This window comes from Solea solea, chromosome 1 (assembly GCF_958295425.1).
Source record: "Solea solea chromosome 1, fSolSol10.1, whole genome shotgun sequence".
NCBI classification, from domain to species: domain Eukaryota; kingdom Metazoa; phylum Chordata; class Actinopteri; order Pleuronectiformes; family Soleidae; genus Solea; species Solea solea.
In genome coordinates, this window is record NC_081134.1 from 6111475 (window position 1) to 6125100 (window position 13626).

Here is a 13626-nt window from a genome sequence, read left to right on the forward strand (position 1 = left end):
GAGCCTTTTATAAAAAGTGACTTCAACTTCTACCAAAGTCATTTTCTGGTATTTTTCTTGTTCTTTTACTCAAGTATAATTTTTAAGTACTTTATACAAGACTTCTGAGGATTATGTTTTCATGATTAAAATAAAAAAGGCCACAGCAGGTAGTGTGTCATTCAGTCGTACGCCCAGTAGATGGCGGTAACGCGCCGTTTTCTCTTACTATGCTGTCGTGGAAGAAGACTCTTGAATCTGCGCGCGTGCTTTAATTCCAGCAGCTCGTCACCACCACGGCGCGAGACGAGTCATGTCAACAAGTAAGCACGTCGTTTTTCTAAAGTTTGTGCCTCGTTTTCAGTTTTGAGTAATAATAACTTTGCTTACTACGTCACATAAACCACTGTGTGAACCACCCGAGACGCAGTAAGTCTTCAAGTTTCATTAGCGGAGTGGCGAACAGCGTGTGTTTGTATTTATTTATTTAACTTTAGCATGGATGCTAACTTGTGCTAAACAACAATGGCACTCGTTAATTCTGTTAAATCACAAGACCTAATTTATTAGAATGTCAATCGTTAAAAACAGTAGTGTCACAGTTTAGAGCTGCCATGGCAATATCTGATACCTGTGACGTCATAAAATACAGATATCTGCATTTTAGTTTGTTTCTATTCAAAATGGCGTCACATTTGTCATTTATATTTTTGGAGTGTTTCATTATAGATATCTACAACGTCATTATGACTAGTCAACATATCTTTAGTTATACAGTATAACTAAAGTATAATTGAGTATAACTTATACTCAATTGTAGATATCTACATTGTCTTTTTAGATATCTTGAATTATCTATACCCCATACACATAAATGGCAAAGGTCAGTCTGTATCAGTCAGTATTGGTATTGGTCCGATACTGGTCATAATCACTGGATCAGATATCGGACAGATAAAAATGTAAAATCTGATACAACTCACAAGTGACACCAGACTGTAGCATAGACTAGATATTCCTCAACCAATGTTGTATTTGTTTATATTCTGTCATTAAAGATGGTGGGGCTTGCAGCTGAGGCCGATGGCTTGGATTCATTCACTGTCTTTAAGAGTAGAATATTTAAGGTAGGCTGCATCAAAAGAAAAAAAATCCAGCCTGAAATTATTACATACCAATGTAGTAGGGATGGGCATGCATATTCAATTATTTGATTATATCAAACCAATAATGTAATTTACTGCAGCTTTGTGTGATTTTATTGAAAAGATACAAAACTGAAAAAAATCAATGACTGCAATAAAAAAAAATCTTTCTACTCCAGTAACTATCTAATTGCTGGTGCATCTATCACCTCAAGGTGGCAGCAGTAGCTAGGTAGTGGACTGCTGTGTTTGCATGAGTGATTACATTTACACATGCTGTGGAACCCTGCATTACTTTCTCTAGCTATGTAGAAACATGATTTTAAGTCTGTCTCATAGGTTTGGCGGGAGCGAGAAAGCTTACATGTAATAATCCAGTATTTAAGATTTATTCCCAATAAGTATGTAAATAATTGCTTGAAATGCCCATCCCTATAATGTATGGAATTTTGCAGGTGCTGTATCACAGGTTGTCTCTGTTTCTCTCTGTCACAGGTCATTTGAATAGTGTCTGAATTGGAAACAGCTCATGTATCCCCAACGCTCCACCAGACTGAAGAGGCCCGTCCAGAAGAGCCCTGATGAAGACGTTACCCAGCACAAGTTGAGGGGTAAGAGACCAAAGACGGGGCGGAGGAGGAGCAAAGTTGGTGATGGCGCAGTCACTATAGATGATAGGGGCGATCAAGACATCAGTGATGCGGGTGGTGTAACGCATGTTACTAAGGAGGATGAGGGATCAATCATAGTGTTGGCTGATTATGGAATAGAGTCGGATGAAGACTCTGGCTCCGTCAACAGCAGCATAGTTTCTGGTCCTTCTTTCTTGTCTCACACCACTCCCAAGGAGAGGGGGACGTCACTGCACATGTGCTCAGCCTGTCTGAAGCTCTACCAGAAAGCAGAGAAGATGAACGTGCCAATGAAAGACAAACTCTTAGACAATGGTGAGTGCAACAAAATAAAAATGAAATGTCTGCCAAGGGATCTTTGGTCGTTGCTCCAGCACATACACATCATTATTGTAAAAATAAATGCAGCAATCACTTGGAGAGCTCAAACGTCCGCTGCAGCTCAGTTTCCTCAAGTTTATCAATACACCCTTCATTTTACCCTGTCTTGCAAGGTTAACAATTATATATCTGAATTACCAAAACCTAACATGTGTTTTTTGGTTTATAATCCACATCAAAATCCAACTTTTTCTTTTTGGGTATTATTGCTGCTCACAATCAAACAAACAAAGACAGGCAAAACATAACCTCTTTTACAGAGTTAACAGTCTTATAAATAAGATTCAATATCCTGTAAATGTTCACCAGTGCAGTGTTTTACATGGTCAATCCCTCACACTGTAACCTCTGTACATAATATGTCCAAGTATGCAAGTTAAACTGTAAACACTGTTCTCACTGTATATATTATTCTCATTATATGTTAATTAGGATATTTATAATTTCTATACATCCTGGTGTTAATGCATGCTTACTATTTATTACTTTCCTTGTTTACTGTCTGTGCTGCTAATACTGCTAATTTCCTAGCAATATCAATATCTTATCTATATCTATTCTATATAAATTATATAACTGCTTCTTTTTAAGACTATTTGGTCATGGCAGTGTATGTGGTGGTCAAATCAGGAAAAAAACAGGGTTGATGAAAAGTCCAAAAATGTAATCATGATATAATGTTATAAATCAGTCAATAGTGATAGTTATCGTGACAAATGTTTAATAAAATTAAATATTGGTATTTGCTCTCAAGTCAAATTTAAAGAAACCATTTCATTGTGGGTTTCAAACTTGTTTCTTTTTGGATAGAAAATGGACAAATGTTGTTTATACACTCCAGTCTTTCATTGAAAGTAATAACATCAGTGTTTCTGCACAATCTGTATTAGCCGGTATTCAGTGCACGCATGGATCCTAACATGTTTTAATCTCTTTTGTTCATCAGATCCCATGTCCCTGACATGTGATCAGTGGGTGCTGATGAAAAAGTGGAGACCCAGAAGAATGTCTAAAACAAGAGGGTAAGACTTTCTGTGTGTATGAGTGATGTATGATTCTGCGAGGTTTCAAACCTTACAAGGGAGAAAACTTTACACCACATGTTAAACTCAGTGGCTCATGTTCAACATCCCCAATCTCCCAGCCAAGCTATCCAAACAAACACAGTGTCTATGTCCATCCATCCATCCATCCGTCCGTCCATCCAAGGTAGGGTAAACCCTGGACAGATTGCCAGTTCATCACAGGGCAACATGGAGACAAACAACCATCCACTCTCACACTCACACCTATGGTGAATTTAGTGAGTCCAATTTGCCTAATCCCCAAATATATATGTTTTTGGACTGTGGGAGGAAACCTGAGACACAGTTTATATGCCTGTGCTGCTGCCTGCATGCTCAACCATCTGTATCTGGATCCTTCTGACATCCTCCTGCTGTTGTGAATGTATCTCAATGATGAACAATGACGTTCCTCATGTCTCGTGCCTGGTGCCATATCTGGAATTTCTTGTGCTTTTCCATTTTTCAGGACACTTTTGATCCATATACAGCTGGTGAAGAAAGGTATGAAGCAAAGTGAGCAGTCAGTGTGCTTGAGGTCACACACTTTCCTCCAAAGGTAACGCTCTTGTAAAAATAACACAAGTCTCGTTTCACTCTGTTAACACTGTAAATGACCTTCATGTGGTTCCACTGTGTCAGGAACCTCCGGCGTTGTAAGAGAGTGCCAGTAAAGAAGGGGAAGAAGAGAAAGAAGAGGCGGACAGATAACTCTCAGGGTTCTCGCGTTGCTAAGCAGCCGCGTCTGCGCGGCAACAAAGGTCGTCATGGGCGCATCAGTAATAGCTCTGCAGATGACGGCAGCCTTAATAAGAGCTGCAGTCACAGTAGCCATGAAGAGACGAACTATCAAGCAGACACACGTGTGTCTGTCGAGATGAATCCCTGCACAGTCGCTCTGGAAACCACCAACGCAAGACGGAAAACGCCAGAGAAGAAGACGAGTGGATTCAGAGACTTGCTGGCCCAGCTCCGTGGAAGCAGCAGCATAATTGTCAGAGAAACACGTTGATGAGGTGACTTTTACCCACTAATATTAATCCACTGATTTAATTTATTTTCACTGGCTTAACTCTCCGAAAAAACATTTGTCAATACAAGTCAGTAAGTCAAATACCAGTGACTCAGCACAAATGTGTTGTTAACTGCTTCATAGTTCAAAAAGGGTCTGTCTAAAATGACTGTATCGGACTAATATCAGTATCGTTAGATTGTGGTTGTGATATTTCGGACACAAAAAAGTGGCATCGTCCCATCTCTACGTATTTGTGGAGCATGAAGTAGCAACGTCTGTGTGTGTGCGCGCACTACCATCTTCGCTGTCCTCACATTCATTGGCCGTGGCTCCATTTTATCACCACAGATCATTTTCTGTTTATTTATTTATTCAACAGTAATAAACACAGTGATTTCAAAACTCCTGTGTGTTCTCTTCATATGTGGCGTGGAATTGTGTGATTGCAGTAATTCTAACCATCACCATCACCATCTACTAAAAGCAAGTTAAAAATCGACTTCTGGTGACTTTACCTCCCACAAGGTGGCGCCACATCTCTTCATACTCGGTAGTGTATTAAAGTGTAGGAGAGAATACAAGGCACTTACAGGCAAGAATTGACTTCTGTGTTCTGTTTTGACCTGCAGAGATGTGGTTAGTAATAAGTCTGCGTCACAAGAGATGCGATGTCTCAAAAAAAAACAGCTGGAACTGCAAATGAGAAGCTTAAAGTTTCAATTAGGGGAAGTTTCTGTCAGATATAAATATGTGATATTCACATTTAATTCTAATTTGTATTAGTGTATTTCAGCAGTCCAAGTTGTAAGGGATGTTTTGTTTTGTTTTAATAAAAGCATGCTGTTGGAATGGAATTGATGAATTTAGTATTTTTCAGCATCTTCACAGGCCACTCGAAGCAGAAAGACGTTAACACCATATAAAACATTTGCTTATTATTATTATTTTTTAATATAAATACAAACCATTTACCATAATATATGCAAGCTCTTTTATGGTAACATTATCATCCTTTGTCTCATTGTGTCTCTGTATCTTGAACTTACCCATAAAACATGTCAAAGAATTATGTGTTGTGCTGTAAATGTGGGATTTTCCTCCCACAAATCTTGCCGTTGGTTAAGCAACATCAGTGCATCATTTATCAGAGTTAACCATGTTATTTAGTTATTTGTTTTTGTAAACTACTCTCAGTAGGGTTTGGGATTGGAGTCGTTTTACTGGCAATGGTATTTGGGAGATTTGTGTGGTGATAGCAGTGAATGTGGAGGAAGGGTGTGGAAAATGAGGACGAGATAAGGGACTGTGGTCCTGCTGTTTACTTATGGGATTAGTATATTGAGAGAGGATGGCGGGGGTTTACAGTCAGAACTGCTTAGGTCAAACAAGGAAATGTGTCTCTTTGTAATGAATGAATACGTTGTCGCACGTGTCTGCCCGTCGTGCACCGTCTCACAGTTAAGTTATTTGTTGCTTTAATGGGAAGTTGAGACTTTAATATGATTGGATAGTGTTTTTACAAACAGGTCCGCTCCACAGCTGACCGACATTTTTCATTATTGTGACAATGCATTAATTAATTGGTTACAATCGGGTTGTGAAGAGGATTTCAAGCAATACAGTAAAAACAAATGATCTCCTACCCTACCTTTTAATGCCAACCCTGGATCCCAGGCAAACCAACTCAAAATCTTTGTGTCTTTCTCCATTTTATATCTTTCCACCACTGTCTTCCATATTCCAAGTGTAGTTTTGATTATTAAATCCAATTTATTACTTAATTTAACTGATAATTTTTTTTATCTGTTATTAGCTTTCGTATTTCCATGTTTACATTCCAGTTTCTGTCTTGCAACATAGTGACATCACTCTCTGTTCAAGGCATTAGTCCACTACATTGACATAGCTAAGTAATATGTGTTTACTGACATGCCGCACCTTTGAAATATATGTATCACCCCTGACTTTCACAATCGGTGCACATGCAAAACAGGGTGTGAGACTCAATAGGGCTTCACCACATCGGTGACTAGAACTTGAAAGAAACAAACGCACACTAATGGTTCAGTGAGTGTGAAAATCAGAGTGAGAGCAGAGGAAGGCTGATAATCATCATCACCATCACACTCCCTTCTACCCTGCAGGTTCAGACACTGCATGCTCGCGTGAAACGTCTAAGATGGTGGTGATGTAAACGCAACAAGTTATGCTCAAACTCCTCTGAGAGCTGCAACTAATGCTGCTTGTCCTCTTTAATCGGACCATGAACACACATATACACACACACACACATTAACACATTGTTCATCCTTCTTTTCTTTTGCCAATAGACCCTGCTTACCACCAACCAAAGGTCCCAGGGCCAAAACAATTCAAGCAACACACACACACACACACAGCAGAGTATCCTGTGATAGAAGCACTATCAGCACCTGACACCTCGAAAACAGGAAAAACATTTCAGCAGGGGCACAGACACAGATGTACTGCAGTGTTTAGGGAGGAGCGTGAACGCAGCTATAAAAACCCCCTGGACAATAATCTGTCTCCACTTCACTCTGCGGAGAACAGAGAGCCACGGTCCCCACCATGTCATACTATGAGGTAATGTTAGTGATGCCAAGTGTGGAAACTTTGATGTAAATTCACAGATCTGTGTTTAAGGATGTTTGAAGTTTCCTTTGCCGTGTAGCTTTAATCATCATCGTCATCCATCTTTCTGTCTCCAGCACATCGTCTTGGACTATGACCTAAATGACACGGGTTCAGGTTCTGGTTCTGGAGAGTTTGGGGTGGACCTGGATGAGCCCTGCGAGGTGGAGCATGTCATGACCACTGAGCTTCAGCGGGTCTTCTTGCCGGTGGTCTACGCTCTCATATTCATCCTGGGCATCACAGGAAACGGCCTGGTCGTCGTCGTGCTGGGCTGCCAGCGCAGGTGAGACTTCAGTGATCTTCACATTTTCACTCGCTTTATTAGTACATTTATAATATAATACTGCATTTTTGTGTTTTATTGTGAAAGTAGTACAGGTGTTACTATGTAAGTGATTTTTTAAAAGGGTTATTTTTTTACATGAATACAATATTTAGACACCACCAAATCACAGTAATATTTGTATATTATGTAAGTATATAACTGTGAAGATACAATGAACAGTTGCCACTTAACTATAGAATGGAATCGTGATTGATTTTATATGGACTTAAAAGTATCACATGGACACAAATATGGCAATATTTATTAAAAATGGAGTACATGTGAAGACGTCAGTGCCAAAACACACATCATTTCAAAAACAAACTGACACAAATGAAATGCTTTAGAATCAAATGGCCAATTCAGTTTACATTCATCAGATCTGTGAAAGCACAGAGACTAGGATACATGTGTTATAGAGCAGCATTAATGGATCTGTTCTCGTGTGCTTATATACACAGGTCAAAGTGCAGCCTCACAGACCGATATCGCCTCCATCTCTCAGCTGCCGACCTCCTCTTTGTTCTGGCGCTCCCGTTCTGGGCCGTGGACGCGGCGCTGGCTGACTGGCGCTTCGGGGCGGCCACCTGCATCGGTGTTCATGTTATTTACACGGTCAACCTGTACGGCAGCGTCCTCATCCTGGCCTTCATCAGCCTGGACCGCTACCTGGCAGTGGTCCGAGCCACAGATACCAACACTGGTGGGCTGAGGCAGCTGCTGGCACACAGACTGGTGTATGTAGGTGAGTGTTGGAAGACTGATAACACCTCCTCTCCTCTCCTCTCCTCTCCTCTCCTCTCCTCTCCTCTCCTCTCCTCCCTAATTTAAGGAATAGTTAAAGGTCAAATGTCTCTTCCCCGTCTAGCATTAGTTTTCCAGTGTTTAAAGTAAAGGTCAAAGGTCAAAGCTCTCCTCTCCTCCCACATTTCCTTATGTTTAATAATTGTCTTCCTCTCTCAGGAGCATGGTTTCCTGCAGCACTGCTGGCAGTGCCGGACTTGATATTTGCCAGGACTCAGGAAGGAGGAGAGGGGGCCACTCTGTGCCAGCGTTTCTACCCGGTGGACAATGCTCCTCTCTGGGTCGCAGTCTTTCACCTCCAGCTGGTCCTCGTGGGTCTAGTGATCCCCGGCTTGGTGCTGCTGGTGTGTTACTGTGTCATTGTCACCCGGCTGACCCGGGGCCCGCTGGGGGGCCAGAGGCAGAAGCGGCGGGCGGTCAGGACCACCATTGCGCTGGTGCTCTGCTTCTTTGTGTGCTGGCTGCCCTACGGAGCAGGCATCTCTGTGGACACTCTGCTGCGCCTGGAGGTCCTGCCCCGCACCTGCAGACTGGAGGCGGTTCTGGGCGTGTGGCTGGCGGTGGCCGAGCCCATGGCGTTTGCACACTGCTGCCTGAACCCGCTGCTGTACGCCTTCCTGGGAGCTGGGTTCAAGAGTTCAGCCCGCAGAGCGCTCACTCTGAGTCGGGCGTCCAGTTTGAAGATTTTACCACGGAGGCGAGCTGGGGCTTCCACGACAACAGAGTCCGAGTCTTCTAGTTTACATTCCAGTTAGTGTCGCCCTAGAGTATGTGTGTACTGTATATACTGTGTGTGTGTGTGTCTGTGTCTGTGTGTGTGTGTGTGTGAGGACGTTTACACAAAGTTTCTGAGAAAGTAAGGAGCAGTCTGCTGGCTCATGACTTGTCTTCTTCATTGTAAATTATGTGTTTGAAAGGTTTTAATGTTTATAATAAAACGAAAAAACAAACAAACAAACCTGCCTATATTTGTGAGTGTAATTGTTTGTCTTCCTTACTGAGACACTTCATTTCTGGATTGACCTCAAAAACACCCACATGCCTTTTCTCGCTCGTATCGCCAGATTCATCAGAATGATAAAAAAAAACAAAAAAAACAATGTTTATATTTTCTCTCATAAAGAAGCAGCACAACAACAATAAAAGCAAGTCATCAATCTACCTACAGTTTAACTCCCTCGTTTCTCACATGGGGAACATTAAAGTAAAAAAAAAGTAAAGTATTTATCTACAGGTTTGGAGGAAGGCAGAAAAAAAGAATTAAAATATGACACATACACAAATAAAATCAACGGAAGAAAGAATCTGCTCACATAGGAGTACCCACCACTGAGTTCTTCTCTACAGCATCAAGATTGTCCAAATTTGTCTAAAGGTTTATGGGATATATATTCAAAACACTTTTGTCCCCCTGATTTAAGGTCTTTTATCAATTGAGCACATTATCATTATCAGTCAACGGTTAGAAATATGACAGTTTAAGACGTGTGTGTGTGTGTGGAAAAACGTTGTTTTCACAATGGTCACTTTGTCTCCCTTTTGTCATTACTCAGTCGTCCACGTCTGGTTCCAAGCACGAGTGAGGTGAAGTTAATGTGAGAAATGAAACTCTGCAACCAGGTGTGCCTGAATCACACACACTCATGTGTATCTGTGAGAGGGTGAGGGGCACATGTGTTTGCAGGTTTAATGATATTAACAGTTTGCCTCTACGTGGGAAAGAAGGGAGCATATGAGGGTCAGGAGGTCCATTTTTTCCACAAACACACACACAAAGTGCTTCCCACATACCTACTTCCACTTGGAAGTGAGAGAAACAGAAGCTGGAAGTTTACTATGTCGCATTTCCTGAGGCAGAAAGGAGGAGGAGGAGGAGGAGGAAGACGAAGAGGAGAGTTGTGAGAGAGGCGACAAAGGAAGAATACAGTGATTCAGTGTCAAAGTGATGGTGGACTCTGTTACTGCGTGACTCACCATGACATGGTGGCACATGTGGCTTTATACATTTAGAGGAGAATATAAAAAAATCTTACCTGATATTTTCAAGCGCTCTCTGTCCATACACACACACACGCACACACACTCTCACATACACAATTCTCTTCTATTCATAGTATATTCAAAACAGGAAAGACTTCCTGCTGCAGCTCATTTTAGGAAAAACAAGCAGCGAAACAATCAAACAGCCGAGCAGCTCGGCAACACAGTCAGACGCACAGTGAGCTGCCGTGAGGTAAATCACTTCAGCAACACGATGAAGACGACAGTGAAGGCCACGCAACGCTCTTATCCACCTCCATCACTACCAGGTGATCAATGGTGATCAAGCATTTCCTCCTCCTTCAACTTCAAAGGCTTGATTTCCAGCAATAACATACTGAGTTAATGCATGTGCGATGTAATAATGCTTCACTGGTGTTCTTTTATCAGAATAATCAAAAATCGTTTGATTTTCGAGTTTTGTTTTTTCAAGTTTTTTTATTTATTTATTTCCTTTAGCACCTGTCCAGAGGGTTCCCCGCCTTTCAGCAGCTGGGATTGGCTGCAGCTCCCCGCTCCCCTCTTGTGTGGAGGATAAAGCGCCGGTAGACAATTTCCATTAGCTAAATCCATGGTTCTCAAACTGTGGCACGTGCACCACCGGCCGTACACGAGCTTCCTCAGAAAGGGCATTATACTGTACTGTAAACCACAGGTCTAAATTAAAGATATTCATAAATTGCTTCATAATTTTATGATTTAATGAGAGTTAAGCTGAGTTTTTGTCTTTCACGTATTTTTAAACGTATCAGTTCAGTGTTACTCTCAAACCTGTTAGTCCTGATTCTGGCTGTTTGAGCCAAGTTTTGATCTTAGATAAAGTTTGGGATCTGGACGACTAACAGCTTTCTGCAATTACAGAAAATAAACAAACCTGAGATCCTTGTGATTGGTGTTAGAGGCGCGCAAGAGAGAAATCTCAGTTTGTCTGAAACACAGTGAGCACAATGTATAAAAAGTAAGTATAAGCAAGTTTATGAAGTATTACTAAGACAGCATCCAGTACAGATCAGATAGTGACATAATACATACACTGTCTCTCTAAGTAGGGTACGATATTTCTTAAAACGTGTGTCAAATGATTATTTTTCGATAAAATATTGTCATCATATTCATCAAACTGAAGAAAACATCTTTGTTTCTCACAGATCTGCACAAATATCACACCAAAAACATGCTCTTCAAATAAAATTGAGGATAATTATGTAAAATTACCCTATCATCTGGCGCTTGCAATTTCAAAACAATTGCAATTAGTTATTTATTCAAAATGGTTTGATTTTAGTCCCAGAGTGTGGAAGTGAACCACAGAAACAATGAGCACATGAACACATGTCACACGTCTGAACACAAATAAACCAGGAAACGGCGTTTCTCGTCTCTTCTCTTTCGTGTCCTGTTGCTCTTACAGCTGTTTCATTCCACTTGTGTTGTTTCTCACAAATCTGACACCGTCAAACTCTCAGAGAACGTCCGCAACTCACAGTCCGAGGTGGAACTACATTATATTTATTATAATGACTTCAAGTAGCAGCAGTGAAGGCAACATAATAATGTCACACTTAAGTACAAATACTTTGTTACTGTTATTTATATTTTTAACACCTTTTACTTTTACTCCATTACATTTCCTCTAACTATATTTGTTACTCGTTACTGCCAAATAAACTCAGATGAAGAAGAGTTGGTATTATGGTCTGTATTTATATAGAGCTTTTCTCGTCTTGACACTACAGTTTTGTCTCCATCATTTCTCCTCACTTTTTTTAATACTTTTTAGTCGTTTTCTGGAAAGATACTTGTACTTATACTGAAGTTTCCCTTTAAGGTACTTTAAAGAAGATTGATTAAAGCAAAAATCATTAATATATTTAAATTTTCTCAGATGCCTCATTATTAAGGCATAAAAAAAATCCCTCCAAATTATTATAATATTGATGCTCTTGTGGTACAAATATAAATACATACATAATAAGTGTGTGCGCGTGTGTTTCCGTGTGTGTGTGTGTGTGTGTGTTTACCTACAGGTGGTCAGGCTCCCCGTCACACTCAGACAGGCTCTGCTTCCTGCCAGTGAACAATCGTGGGAAAACCAGAGGTCAAGACAAAAGGAGAAATAAAAAGGGAGAAAAAGACTGGTCCGCATCCAAATGGCCCGCGATGACTTCCTGCTGTGTTCCTGGTGGATTCATACAGCGTGACAGGTGAAACCAATAGCCCGCTGCTGAGTGTGTTTGTGTTTACATCAGCAGGTGGAGACGTGACAATGATGTGGGAACACAAATAGGTTCTTAATGGGATAAGGGATTGTGAGACCTCAGCCCTACGGATGGTTCTGGAACTTCTTTTTCTGTCCCGTTCATATTCTGGTTCCGGTAACACTTTAGATTAGGGAACACATATTCACCATTAACTAGGTGCTTACTAACATGCATATAAGTAGCATACCAGACCTTTATTAGTAATTATTAGGCACAAATTAACACCTTAATCAGGGAAAATCTTAATTCATGCCGTAATAGAGGTAGAATAAGGTTATGTAGAATTAGGTGTTAATACATGCTTAATGATTACTAATAAAGGGCTAGTGTGCTTTAGTGAGCACCTAGTTAATAGTGAATATGTGTTCCCTAATCTAAAGTGTTATCCTCCTGCTGTTGCCCTCGAGCAAGGCAGCAACCTCTGTTTGGTCTGCACTAGGGATGGGAATCTGTATCGGTCAGTATCGGTCCAATACTGGTCAAAATCACTGGATCAGATATGGGACAAATGTAAAATCCGATAGAATCCAAAAATCCTATATGTCGCACGTGTCACTATGCACAGACTGTAAAGATGTAAATAGAAATCAGCAAAAGCATTTTAGCTGAGTCATGTTTGGGCTGTTTATTTCTTCTCTTTCGGGAGAACAACATTTGTTCCACAGTTGGAGAATTTTGTCTTTGACATGACTCAGCACAAATGTGTTCATATGTGGTCTAAAAGGACTGTATCGGACTAATATCCGCTGGTAGATACTTGAGATTGTGATATCGGTATCGGACACAAAAAAGTGGTATCGTCCCATCCCCAGTCTGCACCATGACTGTGCCCAACTGTGGAGGATTTCTTTCAAACAACTTAAAATAAGTTAAAAGCACATGAAGACATATTTTCTGCTGTTATGGAGTTCCTTCAGAAGACCATGTGTGAAAAATCAATGTGGAATCATGGGAATTGTTGTCTTCTTAATTAAATGAATTAAATAAAACCACTAAAAGTACAGCTGTTTCTTTCCCTGAATACTCTCGCCCCCCAGTGGTCATTCAAAATCACTACATTACATGTCCCACAGTGTGAGCTACTCACAACACAACACAACACTCTAACACAATTTAATGATATAGGAAGTGGAAGTGTTTTTTAATCTTTAGTGAAGTTTTTTTTTTAAATCTTTATAGAACGTTTTTTTTTTATTTTTTTTTATCTTTATTGAAGTTTTTTTTATTGAAACAGGAAGCGTTTCGCGGGAAATGTGTGTGTGGGTGGGGTTCTCGGCGTCATTTCATACTGCCAGACTGTGATTGGCTGCGAGTCACACAGTATT

At 40.6% G+C, this 13626-nt stretch overlaps 2 protein-coding genes across 3 annotated transcripts; both read left to right on the forward strand.

The window, feature by feature from the left end:
- Positions 1-273: 273 nt before the first annotated feature.
- si:ch211-227n13.3 (uncharacterized) lies at positions 274-4213 on the forward strand. Its single transcript, XM_058646610.1, has 6 exons — positions 274-408; positions 1038-1106; positions 1620-2071; positions 3084-3159; positions 3671-3760; positions 3844-4213. The coding sequence occupies exons 3-6, from the start codon at positions 1654-1656 to the stop codon at positions 4211-4213; spliced, it is 954 nt and encodes a 317-aa protein (XP_058502593.1). The 5' UTR covers positions 274-408; positions 1038-1106; positions 1620-1653.
- Positions 3751-8949, forward strand: LOC131457717 (C-X-C chemokine receptor type 4-like). Of its 2 annotated transcripts, XM_058626386.1 has the most exons (5): positions 3751-4217; positions 6547-6820; positions 6946-7154; positions 7658-7941; positions 8160-8949. In XM_058626386.1, exons 2-5 carry the CDS (start codon positions 6806-6808, stop codon positions 8753-8755), a joined length of 1104 nt encoding a protein of 367 aa, XP_058482369.1. In that variant the 5' UTR covers positions 3751-4217; positions 6547-6805; the 3' UTR covers positions 8756-8949. The 2 variants fall into 2 exon arrangements, with proteins under 2 accessions (XP_058482369.1, XP_058482370.1); XM_058626387.1 differs by lacking the exon at positions 6547-6820 and having other exon boundaries at positions 3752-4217.
- Positions 8950-13626: the final 4677 nt, after the last annotated feature.

What these genes read in the sequence shown, in the direction of transcription:
- LOC131457717 (XM_058626386.1), top strand. An exon ending in GTGCTGGGCTGCCAGCGCAG is followed by an intron (nt 7,155 to 7,657) that starts GTGAGACTTCAG and finishes TTATATACACAG; the next exon opens with GTCAAAGTGCAGCCTCACAG. An exon ending in ACACAGACTGGTGTATGTAG is followed by an intron (nt 7,942 to 8,159) that starts GTGAGTGTTGGA and finishes TTCCTCTCTCAG; the next exon opens with GAGCATGGTTTCCTGCAGCA.
- si:ch211-227n13.3 (XM_058646610.1), top strand. Translation starts at nt 1,654, where the DNA reads ATGTATCCCCAACGCTCCACCAGACTGAAGAGGCCCGTCCAGAAGAGC. An exon ending in AGAATGTCTAAAACAAGAGG is followed by an intron (nt 3,160 to 3,670) that starts GTAAGACTTTCT and finishes TCCATTTTTCAG; the next exon opens with GACACTTTTGATCCATATAC. An exon ending in TCACACACTTTCCTCCAAAG is followed by an intron (nt 3,761 to 3,843) that starts GTAACGCTCTTG and finishes CCACTGTGTCAG; the next exon opens with GAACCTCCGGCGTTGTAAGA.